Source organism: Zonotrichia leucophrys, chromosome 3 (genome assembly GCF_028769735.1).
Source record: "Zonotrichia leucophrys gambelii isolate GWCS_2022_RI chromosome 3, RI_Zleu_2.0, whole genome shotgun sequence".
NCBI lineage: Eukaryota > Metazoa > Chordata > Aves > Passeriformes > Passerellidae > Zonotrichia > Zonotrichia leucophrys.
The window spans coordinates 30,536,330-30,553,045 of record NC_088172.1 but is presented as its reverse complement, the minus strand read 5'-3'; the positions used below and the strand labels follow the sequence as shown (position 1 = coordinate 30,553,045).

The window sequence follows — 16,716 nt, the reverse complement described above, 5'->3', positions numbered from 1 at the left end:
AGCCCTGTGTTAATGGTACTGGATCCCATCTCTTCCCCCTTAAAGCTTTGCTTTGTCAGTTCTCATGGAAGTCTTTATGATGAGTTCACACCTTCAGGATTGTGCAGATTGAAAATATACCTATTGATAGCACACTGCTGAAGTTCAAGGAATCACACAGATATAAATCCCACTTAATATTCTGCATTTTTATCATTTTCAGGCTTCCTGTACATTTTTGGGAGGATTTTGCCGTACAAAACTTGAATGCTGATACGAGGTGTCAGCTACTGCACTGCTCTAGCAACTGCAAGCATAGAAGGTTTCAGTTGATTTTGCTGACAAGTTTGAATCCCAACTGTTTGCTTCTAGCTGTCTTGTAGGACAGCTACAGCAGCAGGTTTCAACTCCATCAAAAAAACTATAGAACCTGGAGGAAGATGCAGTTTAGCAAAGAGGTCTTCATTGTACTTGGTACTTTTTCTTAGGAGAGGCTGGAGTCAGCATCAGACTTTGTTTACTATAACACTGCCATGTGCAGTGTGAGAGACTGGCCAAACACTTCCCCACTGACAGTATGCATCATCATAGAATAGTAGAATGGTTGGAAGGAATCTTAAAAATCATCTCATTTCAATCCCTTGCTTTGGGCAGGGATGCTTTCCACTAGACCAGGTTATTCAGAGCCCAATCCAGTCTGGCCTTGATAAAACTCTGTAATAAAACTCAAGATATCTTGCTGCTTTTATGGATTGGATAGTGTTACAAGCCTTGCACCTTGACTTTTCTTGTCCTCGCTATCTGGATGTAGGTGGTAAACTGAATATTTCCAAGTGAAATGGTAACTCTCATCTCCCTGAGTCCTGTTAAAGTGCTGCTTCCTCAGCTGTGAGCTGATAGTGCACCCAAACTTGGTGTGGCTGAGGCCATGTTGTGCATCTCTGTTTGACTGGGGTTTTCTTTCTCCTTAGGCCTTAGGGATTGATGAGGAGGTAGAAGAAGAAATTTGAAAAGATGGCTGTATAGTCTTCTAACCAGATTAGGCACTCTAAACTCAGAGTAAACCCAAGACACTCAGTCATACCTATGTAGGTATGACAGTCAGTCATACCTCAGGGGTTTTGGAGCAGCTAATACCTTAATGTTCCCCATAATTTTGTGGTTAGTTGTAGATATGGCTGTTTAACTGCAGTATATACTTCTAAGTTTATTGAGATTTTATCATGGGCTAAATCAACAATTGAAGACTCAAAGCAGTTTTTGCATTTTTTTCAGAGGAAGGCCCATCAAAAGTTAGTTGAAACTTTCTATGTATGGAGAAATTCCAATTTTCACAGATAAACCATTTTTTCAATACTTAGCCTCTCAAACAGGCTGTGGCATAAAGACCCTCACAGGAAATGAAGATATTTATAAAATCAAAATATTTATGTGTTTCTCTGAGAAAGTTGTGCTTGCAGGACAGCTGCATTGGCATTTTGCTTGTCACTGCCTGCCCTCCCTGGTTTGCCAACCCTGTAATGTCTAATCCCTGTGGCAAATTCCAGATTTGGTAGTGGTCTGAAATGACATTAAGTTCCTGTAAATTTTGTGAAGATAGATGATAGGACAGAATGGCGTCCTGCTGATGTCTGGAGCCTGTGACTTGAACTCAGTCCTGTTAGACTGCAGAGGATTCTTGTATGGCTTCCCTGGGAGACAGAAAGTTGTATGAAATTATTTTTGCATACGTGTATTTGTGTGTATGTAAAGTGCACATCTAAGTATGGATGCATGAAAACCTATCATGAGCACATTAGCATGCAGAAAAATTACTGTTTTTTTTTTTCTTGGAAGGTATGACAATAGAGGAAATTCTTCTTACATACGTTCTGGGAGTTGGGATGCCATTGTGTCACACTTCATGCAAAAGTTTGAAGAAAATCATATTGTTTTCTGGCCCTGTATTGGTGCTGTGTTCTTTGTAATTATTGCTATCCTAATGGTGAAGATCAGTTTTTGCAAGTAGTCATGTTGGGGATGTTAAGTTAAAAGGGAACCCATATTTTGTTGTGTATTCAGGAGGTTTTACCAGCATTAATTCTCCAAAGAAAGGGAAAAGAGAGCAGAACTGAAACTCTTCCTCCTCCCTTTTTTTTTCTGTTTAACTAGAGGTGGTTGTAAGAATACATAAAGTAACTGCTTGTTATCAGAGGAGGAGCCAGCAATTTTCATCAAGATTTTAATATTAGATATTTCTGGAGTTCTTACTATCTTTGCTTGGACAGCATACAGGTTATTTAGAGTGTAGCAGAAACAATCTGTCAGAAGCAAGAAACTGTCTGAAGCACAGTAAAAGCCATTTGAAGCATAAAGGATAGGTGCTGCTGGACAGGCTTACGTTGGAGCCTCTGTGGTGACTTGTCACATAGAAATTTAGTGCTTGTATCTGGCTGAGGGCCAGTATGTAAATCCACTTCAGGCTGATGGCAAATTAATGATAATCTTAAAATTGTAATTGGTCATTCAAGCCTTTTATAAGTCATTCTTTGGAACAAAGAATTAACTGTGGGAGTGTGTGCAAAGTAATTGGGTTTTTACCAGCATGCCCTCCAGAGGAGTTTATGTAATGTGAGAATTAATAAACAGGTGTTTGAGACTTCCTTGAAATAAACAAAGAGCTAAGTTAATGCAAGATAGCTTCTTCCTATTGAAATAATATTGTTATTAACAACATTAGTAGTAATGTAATCTCTAACAATGGAAACAACCCCTCCCCCCAAGTGTGGTATCTATAATGCAGGAAAAGCAGGTGATTTTTGTGTCAGTTTTACCAGAAGTATGTGAGTTTATAATCAGAATGCTTATCCTTTAATGAATTTATTAAATTTGCTGTAGTACTGATACTTGTTTTCAGTATGTGGCAGAACCTTTTTGTGGTGTTTCTTATGATACTTGTGGTTTTTATTTTTATTTTTGATTAAGGCAGAAGTTTTTAATATGATTTGTTATGTTCAGTGATAAGGGAATTTGAGCTCAGGCTTGAAGAGAAGACATTTTGTACCATTCCTCTTCTTGGTATCTTCAGACCTTTAGAACATTATGTTACTTCCTTGATTTTGCAAGCAAAATATTTACTTCTTGGAAATCAGTACAGGTGGTTTTTGTTTAGCATTTGTTGCTGCATAATCTCATTCTTCTTTGGTTAATGCATCAAACACTTTGCCAGGAAGTTAAGGTAAAGCTGTGCTGCAGTTTAATTATATATTATCTCTTTCTGGATTGTGCTGATAAGTGTTTAATTAAGTATGTCTGGAGTGCCTCAAGCTAGTGTCTAATAAAATATAGTTGCCCTGAAAACATTTCATTTGCTAGTTCTCAAGGCCAAGTGGGTCAGAAATCCAAACTTTGTGTCTGTTCCATCTCTGTTGCAGTTCTGCTACAACTGGCAAGTGATGCTTTACCAAAGGATGCGGCCTTGTCTCTTGCCTATCTGCTTGCACTGCCACAGGTATGTTGACAGGGGCTTTGTTTGTGTGTTTTTGCCAGGAAAGACTATTCATAGCAGAATTCCATTAGCAAATTTCATTTCCTTAAGATATTAAAAGCTTAAGTATTGAAATTCATTGTAATACACATTTTACAGATTGGGCTGGTGCATATAAAGGGAAGTGAACATATGCTATTGGACTGTCCATTAAGCATGGCACTGATGGAAAGATACATTTTCCTACATAAAATAGAAGTTGGACCACCAGACTGACAATTCTAATGTAACTCAGAAATGTGGATAATGTCCTTGTGGTATAGAAGCAGCAATAGTGTAGTTGGAAAAATGTTTTGGTTAGGTGCAAGGGGAAAAAATCACCATAATGTAGAATTATCTTTATGTATGGTGGTTATTGATTTACTTCTGTGCCAGAAAAACACAGAGCTATTTCTAAATGATAGCAAGTAGCTTTTTAGAAAGTTTGTACACTTAATGTTGTATGCTTGCTAATTCTTTCATGTAAATGAATTCTCTATTTCTTCTAGGTGGTAGATGCCAACAAATGCTTTGAAAAGCAATTACATTCTGCGTTATCTCTCCAGCTGGCAAGTTATTACTATAGCCTGCAGATCTATGCTCGTTTGGCACCATGTTTCAAGGACAAATGCCACCCTCTCTACAGGGTTAGTACTCTTTTCTTTTTAAAGCCACATTCATTAATGTTCAGCATAAAAGCTATTCTAAAAAGCCAGTACATGAGTTAAGCCTGTTAAGGCGCTGATCTGACTTACACTGTAAGCAGCCTGTTGTGTTACACATAATTGTTCTTCTACAGTGCTGTAAACAAACAAGTACTTCACAATTTGTGGAGGAGTTTTTGAAGCACAATATCAAGTGTCATTTTTAGGTAACAGCACTATCAGTCTTCAAAGTAGCTTATAAGCACTAAGCAGTAATGAGTATAGCTTATGCTGTTACCTTGCAATACTGTGTCCAAGGCAATATAGTGCTTCCCAGGAAAAGTAAAGTCCATTTCAACAGAAACAGTGCATTTCAGAAAGTTTCCATAGCCTCACCTAGGGTGTTTTAGATTGTATTTTAGTTTACATGTGGTGTTTTGAAATTTATCCTCATTCATAGGGAAATTTTTTTATTTCCTTTGACAAGTTTCTGTTTTTGGAATGGCACTACTTTGCCTGTTCTCCATTGACAGTGCTTAAAGCAGTTTCATGGTGAAGTCTGTACTAAATGGAAGAGGTGGCATACAAAAGTTTAGTAAGGCACTGATTGCCATTCTTACTAAGGTGCCTGCATAAAACCCCTTGTTTGCTCCAAGAGAGCCTTTCTGAACTTACACCAGTTCTTTCCTCCTGTGAAGAAGCTCTCTGGACTGTTTGCTTTTCAGCCTGGCTCTCAACTGCAGCTAAAAGAACACTTCTGGTCACAAGTTTTCTGAAAAGGAAGTAATCACCACTGTGGCATGAGAGAATTGGTTTTTTCCATGTTAAGAATGACTCCTGATTTACAGCAGAAAGCCTGTTTTGATATTCGCCCAATTCTGCAATTAGGAATCCTTTCACATTCCTGCTGAGATGTTCATTTTACTTTCTTCTGGTTAGATGCTAAAGGAAAACATAACCACAACTGTGGGGCTTGAAAAATAAGTTGGTTGTGAAGAATTAATTCCTGTTTGTTAAAAAGCTTCCTTTGAGCCTGTAAATCTTCCTGCTGCACGGTAACTTTAATGAAAAAAAGTTTGTGGGTTTTTGTGGGGCTTTTTTTCTTACTTTAGCTTTTTTAAACAGTCCTATTTTACAGGAAGATCTAAGAAGCCTTTGGAAAGTGCAAGTTACAAGAATGAGGACAGAGATGTTAGATTGAACTATTTGTACTCCCGTTGCCATTTAATAAGCAAAGTCTTATCAATGGCATCATGCAATTTATCTCTTAACTGTGATGTGATCTTTGGCTAATCTTTTGTTCCATCTTGGTAAAATACTGTATGTGACTGTGATAAATACTGGATTCTAAGTTGTACGCTAGAAATAGTAGGTTCTATGTTTAAGCTACTCTTAACCAACAGCTTTTGAAAACAACTGTAGAAGAGGATTGAATGAAGAGCACACCAAAAAAACCAGGAAAAAAACCCCTCCAAAACTGGCCTGGATGCTAGTAAAAAAACTACATAATCAAATACTAATTTATAATTAATTGTTACTAATTCCAAGAGTATTCAGTGAAGGAATGTCACAGAGGTAGAAAACAAGAAATAGAAACAGATGCTTTTGACCAAAATAAACATGCTTGTTTTTTTTTCCAAAAGCCCAAACCAAAAATGCTAAATGCCAGACTTAAATGCCCAATTTATGCTTAATTTTTATGCAAAACAGACATTTGCTTAAATTTACATCTTAAATGCTGGTCATAAAGAATGGATCTACCTGCAAGTTTGTTCATAAATGCTATTCTAGTTTGTGTCCATGGGAGTAGATCTGGCCATGAGTTTTGGGGTTTTTTTTGTGTTTTCTAAGAGTTCTGTGTGAGGAAAAGAAAATTGATCTCAAACTTCTATGAACATGTTACACTCAGCTGGAGATGTCATTCTGTAGTAGATTGTCTTCTGACTCATGGCACTGGTGACTTGCATCATCTTTATCTTGTGGCTGTTTGTGAAAGCAGAAGGGCATCCCTAGGTCCTTTGCCTGCCTCAAAGCTGTACATTATTCTCAGAAGGTATCTGAGTGCATTTTTGTCGGTGAGAGCGTAAAGACAATCCTTGTTTTCCCCCATTCTCACTCTTTACATGGCCAGTAAATCTGGCACTTCAGCCACATGCTCAGAAGGTGAAACCTCAAGATCAGAGCATTTGTTTCTGTCTACTAGCATCTGAGTCACAGTAGCTGTGATTTTTCTAGTCCAGTGAATCAAGTAGTATACTGTTGGAAAATTATCTGAATTTAAAGGAAACTGTATGGAAGTCTACACATTCTGTGTTTCTCATTTTAAAATGACATTGTTTGAAGAGTTCATGAGTGCCTCTGGCAGAACAGGAGAAATGTTGGTAGAATGGAAATGACAGAGCATAATGTTACAAGGATAATGAGAAATGCAAGGGGAGCTCCTCTTCTGTTGGCTAGGACAGACTTTCAAGACTTGCCAGTTAGTCAGGAAAGATATTTTAAAGCAGTGATTGAGTCTGTTGCATGAAGGCTTGTTTCTTTTTTTGTTTGTTTTAGTTGTGATGTGAAATACTGACAGCTAATATCTATGCATCAAACCAGAGTCATAAATTGTCAGAAATTCTCACTATCACTTTTTGTTTTGTTGATGCCCAAAAGGAAATCATCTTGATAATTTCAGTTTCTGGTAAAGTTATTATTTTGCTTCTAGGACAAACAAAGGGATCTGGCTGTAAAGCATCACTTTATTTTGTGCCCAAGATAATTTCAAATTTTAGTTGTTATGATAACATAAACATAACAGTCACACTTTAAGGCATCTGAGCTATATTACTTTCTTGTCCTGAGGAATATGTCCAAGGAGCTCTCTAACCTAAGAAAACTGCAGATAAAGGTCAGAAGAATAGAGCAAAATTTCCAGGAATGGAGTGTATGTGGAATGTACTGGTATGAGAAGACTAGGCAATTAGCCCTTTGAGGACCTATATTTGTTTTTGATTTAGGTCTGTAACAGGGTGGGATTGACTTTTCATTGCAGCCCCTGTGGTGCTGTGCTTTTGCATTTGTGGCTAGAAGGGTTGGTAACATTCCTGTTTCAGCTGTTGCTGATCCTTGCTTGCACAGCATCCAGGCTGTTGCCCCACTGCCACTCTGATTCACCTCTCACTAATTCCCAGTCTTGGTGAACAAGAAGAAAAGCTGTACAACTGACCAAGGAATTTGCTGGGTAATTCTTCTTGTTAGCAGCTTATCTCCTCATTTGTCCTATCCTGGTGATCTGATAATTGACCAGAATAAATAGGTTACTCTAGAAGGGAGTGAAAATGCTTAATTATCCTGAGGTTAATTAATATGTTACGTTCCTGTCCTCATGCTAATACTCTGTAGTTGAGGTGTTTCTGTTGTTTTGAAGAGAATTATTTTACTGACCTCAGCTGAGGGGGCAAGCTTTTTTTTGGAGCATCAAACAACAGGTACAACAAATACTGCTAAGTTGCAGAGGGGAACAGGAATTTGCACATAATAGCAGATGAAGAGATTTGCTGTTAGCAGAAAATTCTTACTTTTTAATTTTCTTCCTTTGTATGTTACTTTTCAGTCAAGAAGGTGAGTTTGATTCCTGTCCATTTGTGCATTGCAGCTGACAGTATGTTGAAGTGGTAAGCTCAGAGATTCTCCTTAGTGATACTTCTCTTGTTGTGGCCTAGAATTGAAGAAGCTGGGAGTTGAGTCCCACAGAGTTAAATAGCCAGATATGTATTTAGCCACTATATGAGAGGGTACATTTATGCAGTGAACTTGTGCTCTGTGTACTTAATCTGCTTCCCTTTTTTGTTGCTTGCTGCTTTGGAAAGCCTCTGTCAACATCTCTAAGAGGCAAAATTTGGTCAGAAGAGGAGTGCTTTGAACTTGGAACAGAATGTGTGGAAATTTCTGTTGTCTGCCAGGATTTCCTTCTGCCAGCATCACCTGGCTTCCAAGGTTTTGTTGTTTGTTTGTAGGTGTAAATTGGTATAAATTATAAATGCAGTTATATTAATCCAGAGAAGTAAAACTCCTAGCCATGGTCTGTATGCTACAGCTTTATGTAATATTCCAAATGCAGGATGTTGAAAATAAAGACTTAATTTGAAATGGAAATAGACATTATATAAGAGGGCTGCATACAGGAAAAAGGGAGGGAGGCAGATCTGATGCATCTGATAACAGATCTATTACCCTTACTAGATAAGGTCTTAATGGCTTTAACCTGGCACTCTAGTGCAGCTAAAGGTTAAGTCTCTACACGAGGTAATCTCTAAATCTCTTACTAGAATGCTCATTAAACAGTTGCGTATTGTTTTGGATATTCTGTCACATTCCTAAATTATGACTTCAGTGTACTAGAGATAATATGTACATTTTTAATCTCAACTTGGATTTATGTACATAATGTTTTACATCATGTGCATAACTAACATGCAAAACTGACAAACGGTGTCAGGCAGTCTTGTTTCATTTTGTCAGGACATTCAGCTTTCCATTCATAAATGCTATGGCTAGCACTAGGGCTGTTGTAGATGGTGAAATGGTAGTGCTCTTTATTTTTGCCCTATGATGGGCTTTAAACTTGGGGTTTTTTAAGTCCTGATTCAAGTCCTCATCTCCAGCCCTCATCTCTTTCTGTTTTGTTTGTGATGCTGAAAACTAGCAAGTTTCATTTGGCAGTGTGACTTTTCCTTGTTGTTTCACTGTTGGAAATTTCTGTTGTATGTTCTGCATAAAGTTCAAGTTTCTTTGCTGGTCTTAGGGTTGCTCAGCTTCTCTTTCATGCTGCTGGTTATGCCTAATACTTCTTCTTGTTTTGTGTCCTACACTACTAACATGTTAATAACATGTTTATACATGTTCAGGTACTGATACTCGTTAACACTTGGCAAGTGAATCTGTTGAATACAATGATACTGCTGTTTCCAAGTCCAGTGCATTACCTGATAGTTAGAAAAGCAAAACTGGGAGAGATGAATGTATAATTCCTTGAACTTATGGTGCACTATTCACTCTCACATTGGTCTTCCTTTGTGTGTGTAGACTTTGTGATGGAGAGGAGAACCAAGGAAAAGGAGGGCAGTGGCAGAAGGCACCATGAATGGGACTGCTAGGCAGACTAACAACTGATCTGGGGAAAATTCAAAGACCCTAGTGTCATCAGAATCCTTCTCTAGATCATCAGTAATGGATTCTGAATAAAAGTGGTCTCAAAACCTGCCTCTGCAGTACTTGCTGTTGACTCTTTCCTCTCTAAAAAGCAATCTCCAAGCTTCTCTCTCTTGTTTCACCAGATTTCAGTTAGTGAAAGGACAATTCTTCTAATCCATTAATAACTTCAGTTTTCTGGTGGTTAGATTTCCATGTGAAAACTTGTGAAAGTATTTTGCAAGATTTCTGTGTATTTGATTTCGTTTGTCTGTGTGCTCTTTGATACCCTCATAGCCCTTCAGCCAGTGAACAGAGGCCATGCTGATCTTTGCCCACCAATCTCTTAGTGCTCAGTGGTCTTAATATTTGTTATATAGTCTGCCATCTTACTGGGGATAGACATTTGACTTGCTGGGCTACAGTCCCTATGAAGATCCCTTTTACATCCTATTTTTTCAGATGGAACTTGCGCGCTGGCATGTTATTTTTAAAAATACTTGTTGGTGAACCTTGGCCTGCCATTTACCATAATTTCACATTTGTGGCCCTTCAGAACTGAGGGATAAATGCCAGCTGCCCATAAATGACACCTTCCAGATTAATTTAACTCATGGGGCTCCTCTCCCCACACCTTCAGCAGTGAGGGCTGACACAATATCTCAAGATTCCTACTGCTGTGGACTTATTCATGACTGCTCCTTCCACACCTTTTCTCCATGGGATCCTGCCACTTCTCTAGCTGGCTTTCTGATTTTCAGCACTTTTCAGGGCTTTTTCTGTCAGCTTTACCATTCTTTATAAAACATGTTCCTGGTGCTTTATTTAGCACTTAAAATTTCCTTTCTAACTTGTCATATTTTGTGAGTTTTCCTCATTGATTTGCTTATTCTTCAGTGATGTCTCAACACATAATCACACATTTTCAAAATGAGTGAATATTTAAGCTAACAAAAATGGAAAACCCTATAAACTGTGATGTATCCAAAGGCTTAAAGCTCAAGTGAGCTCTCCTCAGTAACCATATTTACTTAACCAATAAATATGGTTAGTTTAGAACATCATCTGATATGATCCCTGAAAAACTAATCCAGCAATTAGGGACAATGCAGCCAGATTGTGACAAGTAGATTCTTTTGGTTGTGATGTGTTTGATACAGATAAGCCACTGTTTCACAGATCTTTCTTTGTTAAGAACACAATATGACAAAGTATTGCCATTCTTAGTTGGGACCAAATAATATTTAGGTGACTCAGAAGATACCTATTGTTAAATAGTTGTTTGGTGTTGCCCCCAATCCCCTGTTTCATTTCTTCAAGATAAAGTGTACTTATGAAATGAGACACTTACGGTCTTGCTTATTTCTGTTTCTCTAGGATTATATGAGCTATTCTGTCAAATCCTACTTCTGAAAGCAGAGCAAGTGTTGTTCTTTAGACAGCTGTTCAGAAATTTTCTTTTAGAAAAGAGGATCTTCAAACTAGCCTTTCATTTCAGCAGAGGGTTGAGTTTTAGCTTGCCCACGTTTCTCTGGAGACATAGTAGTGATTTTTCATGTGAGGGAGATACCTGGGATAAGTGCTAATGCTTTTCCTTCTTGTGAAGAGTTTTCCCTCTCTGGGAAACAGTACAGAGGCGACCAACAGCTTTTTGAAGCAGTCTTACCCTAGTCAAGCAGTTTTATCTTCTCTTTTACCTTCCTTTTCCAAGCTTCTGTAACTGTTTTCTCCAGTCAGTCAGCATCATAAATTTTCCAGGCAACCTGCTTGAAATTTGCTAGTCATCTAATTATTAAGAACATTTTAGCAAAATTTCATTCATCTGAGTTGGCAATACAGGTTACCTTTCAATTGCTGAATTTCCTTCGGGTGAGAGTTTTTAGTTGACTCCTTGCTGGTGGAGTTTGTTGGTTGGTTGGTTTGGGTTGGTGTTTTTTTCTTTTAGATCTTGGAGAATTGAGGCTAAATGCTAGATTGGCCTCTGTATTTAGCTGAGGAGACTACTAACAAAAATGTATATCTCAATAACGTAATGTGGTCACTGAGAAACCTGCACTTCTCAGAAGTGCTAGCAGTGCTATTGGATCAGGATGAAAAATATCTGACTTTTTGCATTTTAATAGCTGTCAGGGAAGAGGTAGCGAAGTGTTCTTGTAGCTCATAGGATATCTAGTTTTTAATCTTTAAATTAGTAAAATATATAAATATTTGCATGTATCAAGTTAAGTAACTGTACAAATTAAAAAGAAACAGTATTGTACTTAAACTGAAATTGCATAATACTGCAGTAAAGTTTTGCAGTAGGAGTGTATGCTTGTCCCAGTCTGTATATGACTACAGTTGCTACCATATAGGTCAAGATAAAAGGCATATTCTGAAAGAATAGCCAATTACATCATTTATTCAAAAAGAAAGCACAATGATTTGTTTTTTAGACAAAAGGGGGATAGACAGAAGGTTACGATTATTACCAAAAACATGGCATTTATTTACTGAGAGTAATGCTGACTGCAAATAGGAAATGAATTATATGCTATGAACTTAGTAGGCACTTCACTCAAAACCATGTAGTAATTTTCTATTTTCAGAAGTGTTCTTTCAGTTGACACTTTAACCTTTTATATATCATGTGTTATTTTCACTAAAAGAGCTGTCAGAAGAAAGATGAGATTTTTCTACCTCAACCTGACTTATCAATCAGAAAATCTGTAAGAGAGCACAAGGTGGGAAAAAACCTATGAAAACATTTACTCTTGGGAGAAATTATTGCTCATTCTTGTTGGAATAGCTGATAGAAATCAAAGCAAAAAAGTGTTTCTCTGAGGAGAAGCTCGACATCAGCCAGTGACGTGCGCTCACAGCCGAGAGAGCCGATTGGGTCCTGGGCTGCATCAAAAGCAGTGCGGGCAGCAGGGCAAGGAGGGGATTCTGCCCATTCACTCTTGTGGGGCCCTTCCTGCAGTCCTGTGTCCAGCCCTGAGGCCAGAACCTCAGAATGGACATGGACCTGTTGAAACAGGTCCAGAGGAGGCCGCAGAGATGCTCACGGGGAAGGAAAGTCTGAGAGGATTGAGGTTGTTCAGCCTGGAGAAGAGAAGGATCAGGAGAGACCTCGTAGCACCTTCCAGTACCTGAAGGGGCTACAAGAGATCTGGAGAGGGACTTCTTACAAGGCCATGTAGTGACCAGACAAGGGAGAACAGGTTTAAACTGTAAGAGGGAAAGTTTAGACTGGGTTTAAACTGAAAGAGGGGGTAGGTTCAGATTAGGTATGAGGAAGAAATTCTTCAGTGTGAAGGTGGTGAGGCACTGGAACAGGTTACCTAGAAAAGGTGTGGATGCCCCATCCCTGGAAGTCTTCAAAGCCAGTTTGGATGGATCTCTGAGCAGCTTGGTTTAGTTTCAGCTGTCCCTGCCCATGGCAGGCGTCTTGGAACAAGAGGATCTCTAATGTCTCTTCCAATCCAAACAATTCTGTGTTTCTGTAAAAACAGCACTAGAGCAATTTCTTCAACTCTTCAAACACAAATCACTTAGCATAACTATAGAAACAACTGCCTGGACAACATTTCTACGGAATAGCATATTCCGTAGAGATATAAATATGTTGTCCGGAATAGCATATTCCGGACAACATATTACGGAACAGCAGCCTCTTGGAATTTTTTTTTTGGTTTTGTTCCTGCAGCAGTGCTGTGATCCAGAAGTGTTTTGTTTTGTTTTTTTTTTTAATACTGTCATAGATCTGGAATGAAACTTTAAAACATTCAGGGAAAAAAGATACATCTGCATGAAATCTGTGGTAAAGGAAGGAAGGGGGGCTAGGGAATTTAAATTCACAGCTGCCTTCCTGCATCTACATAATACAGATACAAATTTTTTAGTACAGTAGGAAATACCTTGTTTGCAGTACCATGTGCCATACTGTGGAGAGAAGCATTTTTTTAAGAGTATGGCCAGGCTTTAAAACCATTATACTTAATTATAGCTGAGACATTAGAGTATGCTACAAAAACTTCTGCCAGATGATTTAAGATTTTAAATCTGAAACAGAATATTGTTCTAATGTCTGAATGTGTAAGACTTACAGGTTTAACAGTAGAGATGAGCAATAGATTCTCTACTTCATTGTTAAAATAAGTTTGTACCACTTGATCCTGATGCATCTTGTAGCTTACAGAAGATATTCTGGTAGGTATTTTATACTGACCTCGTGTGATTTCACTGGCTAGTGATGAGATCTGCTGCTTCCTGTGGCCTTTTAAGAAATGGTCGTGAAAGCTGATACTGACCAAAACTGTTGTCACGGAGTACGTGTAGCTGCAGCAGTGGAAGGACAATAAGGTTGAGGTATCTTCACATTTGAGTTATGTAACAATAAAGGTTTATTTCTGAGATGTTCTGGTCTTCTATTTTAGCCATATGTTTTATCTTTTGCTTTGGGCAGATCAGATGTGAGACAGCTGTGATATGGAAGGTTGGCTACCCCAAATTCATGTGGTGCTGTATCTAAGTTAAAGTACTTTTGATTCACAGCATGACAAAAGTCTAAGTTGAAGACAGGTGTCATTAATTTAATTAATGAAAAGCTGTCCTGTGGAGAGATGGAGTGTATTTCTTGAGTGAACAGGCACGTTCAGGATTTTACTTCTTGGGTGAACTATTTTGTTCCTGTAAATCTTTTTTCCTGCTTCAGTATGTGAGGAAAATTATTGTCTTATGTGCTTCACTTCATTCTTTTTCTCTTGCCTTCCCCTCCATCAAATTTGTAGCACATTGAATCTCTTGCTGCAAGGACTGTGGCAGTTGCTACAAGGATTAGGGAGAGCTTTCCTTTCTGAAATATGAATGTATTCTAGAGGTGGTTTGGTTCCCAGCTGCACTGGTGATGGGCAGCAACTGCTGAGGCAGGGAAATGGGCAAAGTGCGGCGGTGTGCAGCAGGAACCCCACACCCTGCTCTCTGGTGTGTGTGCAGCAGGGGCCCCACGCCCTGCTCTCTGGTGTGTGTGCACAGCAGGAACCCCACACCCTGCTCCCTGGTGTGTGTGCAGCAGGAACCCCACACCCTGCTCCCTGGTGTGTGTGTGCAGCAGGAACGCATACCCTGCTCCTGGTGTGTTGTGCAGCAGAACCCCACACTATCTCTGGGTGTGTGTTGCAGGAACCCCACCCTGCTCTCTGGTGTGTGTGCACAGCAGGAACCCACCTGCTCCTTGTGTGTGTGCAGCAGGAACCCCACACCCTGCTCCCTGGTGTGTGTGCAGCAGGAACCCCACACCCTGCTCCCTGGTGTGTGTGTGCAGCAGGAACCCCACACCCTGCTCTCTGGTGTGTGTGTGCAGCAGGAAACTCACACCCTGCTCCCTGGTGTGTGTGCAGCAGGAACCTCACACCCTGCTCGCTTGTGTGTGTGCAGCAGGAGCCCCACACCCTGCTCCCTGGTCACCCTTGCTCATGTGCTGTCATCCCCTTGTTTTGCTAACCGTGAGGATTTTGCTTGGTGTATGCGTCTCCCTCTGGAGCACGACACATTTCTTAGGATTGTTTGAAATTATGTAAAACAAATGATGTTTTGGGGATGTTACAGGGATCTGGGCACAAGGGAGCTTGTCCTCTGCCTTCCTTTTGGATTTCTGTGGCTGAATGCAGCGGCAGCTTTTGCCCATTGCCAAAAGATTACAGTTCAAAAGGTGATGGAAATGCTTTGCAACCTCAATCCAGAGAGGTCCACAGTATCAGTTTTGTCTTTGAGGTGATTATGAGTGGATTGGCCTCTGATCTAAGCAGTTTTTCTGATCACTTTTTCTGATCATTTTTGTACTGCAGTCTGTAGATTATTTACATTAAAAACAGTATCAAAAGAATAATAGGTTATTTAAGAACAATTGGATGGCTTCTTGGTCTTAAATGAAGTAAGCAAGCCAAATAGCCTTACAGTGATTATATTAGTGATATTATACAGTTATTATATTAGTGATAAAGTGTTCACAGTAGAACATTTTTTTATTTTATTTTATTATTCTTTTTTTTATTAGTATTACCATAGTTGTAAAATTATTGCCACTTCCTGAGCAGGAGACGAGCAGCATAGTTGCTCTTTTTTTTTTTTTTTTTTCTTTTTTTTTTTTTTTTTAAATTTGTTTCTGATGCATATGACTGAATTAAGTTTTACATAGATTGAAAGAGGAAAAAAGGCATACCACCTTGCCTGGAAAAAAAGCCACAAAATTGAAGATTAACTCAGGCATAAGAATGATGACATTCCAAGATCAAAATCTCTTATTTGCTTATAAAACCAGTGTTGCTTTTGTACTATCACAGTGGCTCACATATTGAGGGGCTTCACTGATGTCACTTCTAGAGGGTGACCAAAAAAGAACTGCTTTAAAACATTTAGTCAGGTTGACCCTGGATCCCTGCTGAGGGATTGTTAACGACCAGTGGGGCAATAGGGATAGAAATATGACCTGTGCTGAGTAAATGACATCTAAGAGCATGACATTAAATTAGCTTAATGCTGAAGTGATGGTGCTTTTTCTTTTCTCTCCATTCTTGTTTTTTTTTTTTTTTCTTAATTCCTAAGTAAGGCCTCTGCCAGCACAAGTGTTAGCCCAAGAGCTGAGTGAAATGCATTGGCAGGAGGTTCCTGAGGGATTTCCCCTGGCAGTGCTAGGGAGGCTTCTGAGTTAAGGGTGTTAATACATTTGGGTCAGCTCTTGTGGCTTCTTTGGAAACTTACTGTGTGTTTACAATGTATGTATGTAAAATGCCCTTCCTGCATGATCACAGGAGAGAAAGCTTTTTTCAAACATCTCTCTAGAAGTACTGGAGGAGATTATCTGGCAAACTGGGGAGTTGGACACCTGAGCACAATTTCTGACTGGCCAAAGGACTCTGAAAAAGCAACAGAATTGTATAGTAGCTCTTTGGGGGTTGTTGGTGTGGGTTTTGACAGGTGATGTTATGAAGGGAACAAGTTGAATATGGCATCTTATTGGACTTACTTGTCAAAATAAATTTGTATTTACACAAATTGCTGTCTGTTAAAATTTGAAGAATGTCCAAAAATTGAAGAACTCTGTGAATGTTGCAGTAAGATTCAGACTTGACTGATTTTACTGATTTTTGTCATGGCCAAGTACTGTTACTAGCTAGTTGTTACTGTTTTTTCAATTAAAATTTGTTAAAACATTTTTTGAAAACTGGTGATCCAGCTGTAGTGATTTTTCTTTCTTACAGTTTCATTAGAACAGGCATTATGTCTAATTGAATTAGCTATTTAATGGATGTAGAAATAGTTTTGCTTTTCTTCTAAAAGATATGCATTATTAAAAATGTGAAGATGTTAAAAAATGAGTACTTAAATTAAGAAATACAAGTTGAATGCATCTTGATACCAAACAGAAGACTG

At 38.8% G+C, this 16,716-nt stretch overlaps 1 protein-coding gene across 2 annotated transcripts in view; it reads left to right on the top strand.

The window, feature by feature from the left end:
* Nucleotides 1-16,716, top strand: part of NBAS (NBAS subunit of NRZ tethering complex) — a 167,167-nt gene that overhangs the window by 79,459 nt on the left and 70,992 nt on the right. For both annotated transcript variants that reach the window (XM_064707739.1, XM_064707738.1), the window contains 2 exons: nt 3,393-3,469; nt 3,994-4,131. In XM_064707739.1, coding sequence (XP_064563809.1) covers nt 3,393-3,469; nt 3,994-4,131 — 215 coding nt within the window. The remainder of the gene's footprint in view (nt 1-3,392; nt 3,470-3,993; nt 4,132-16,716) is intronic.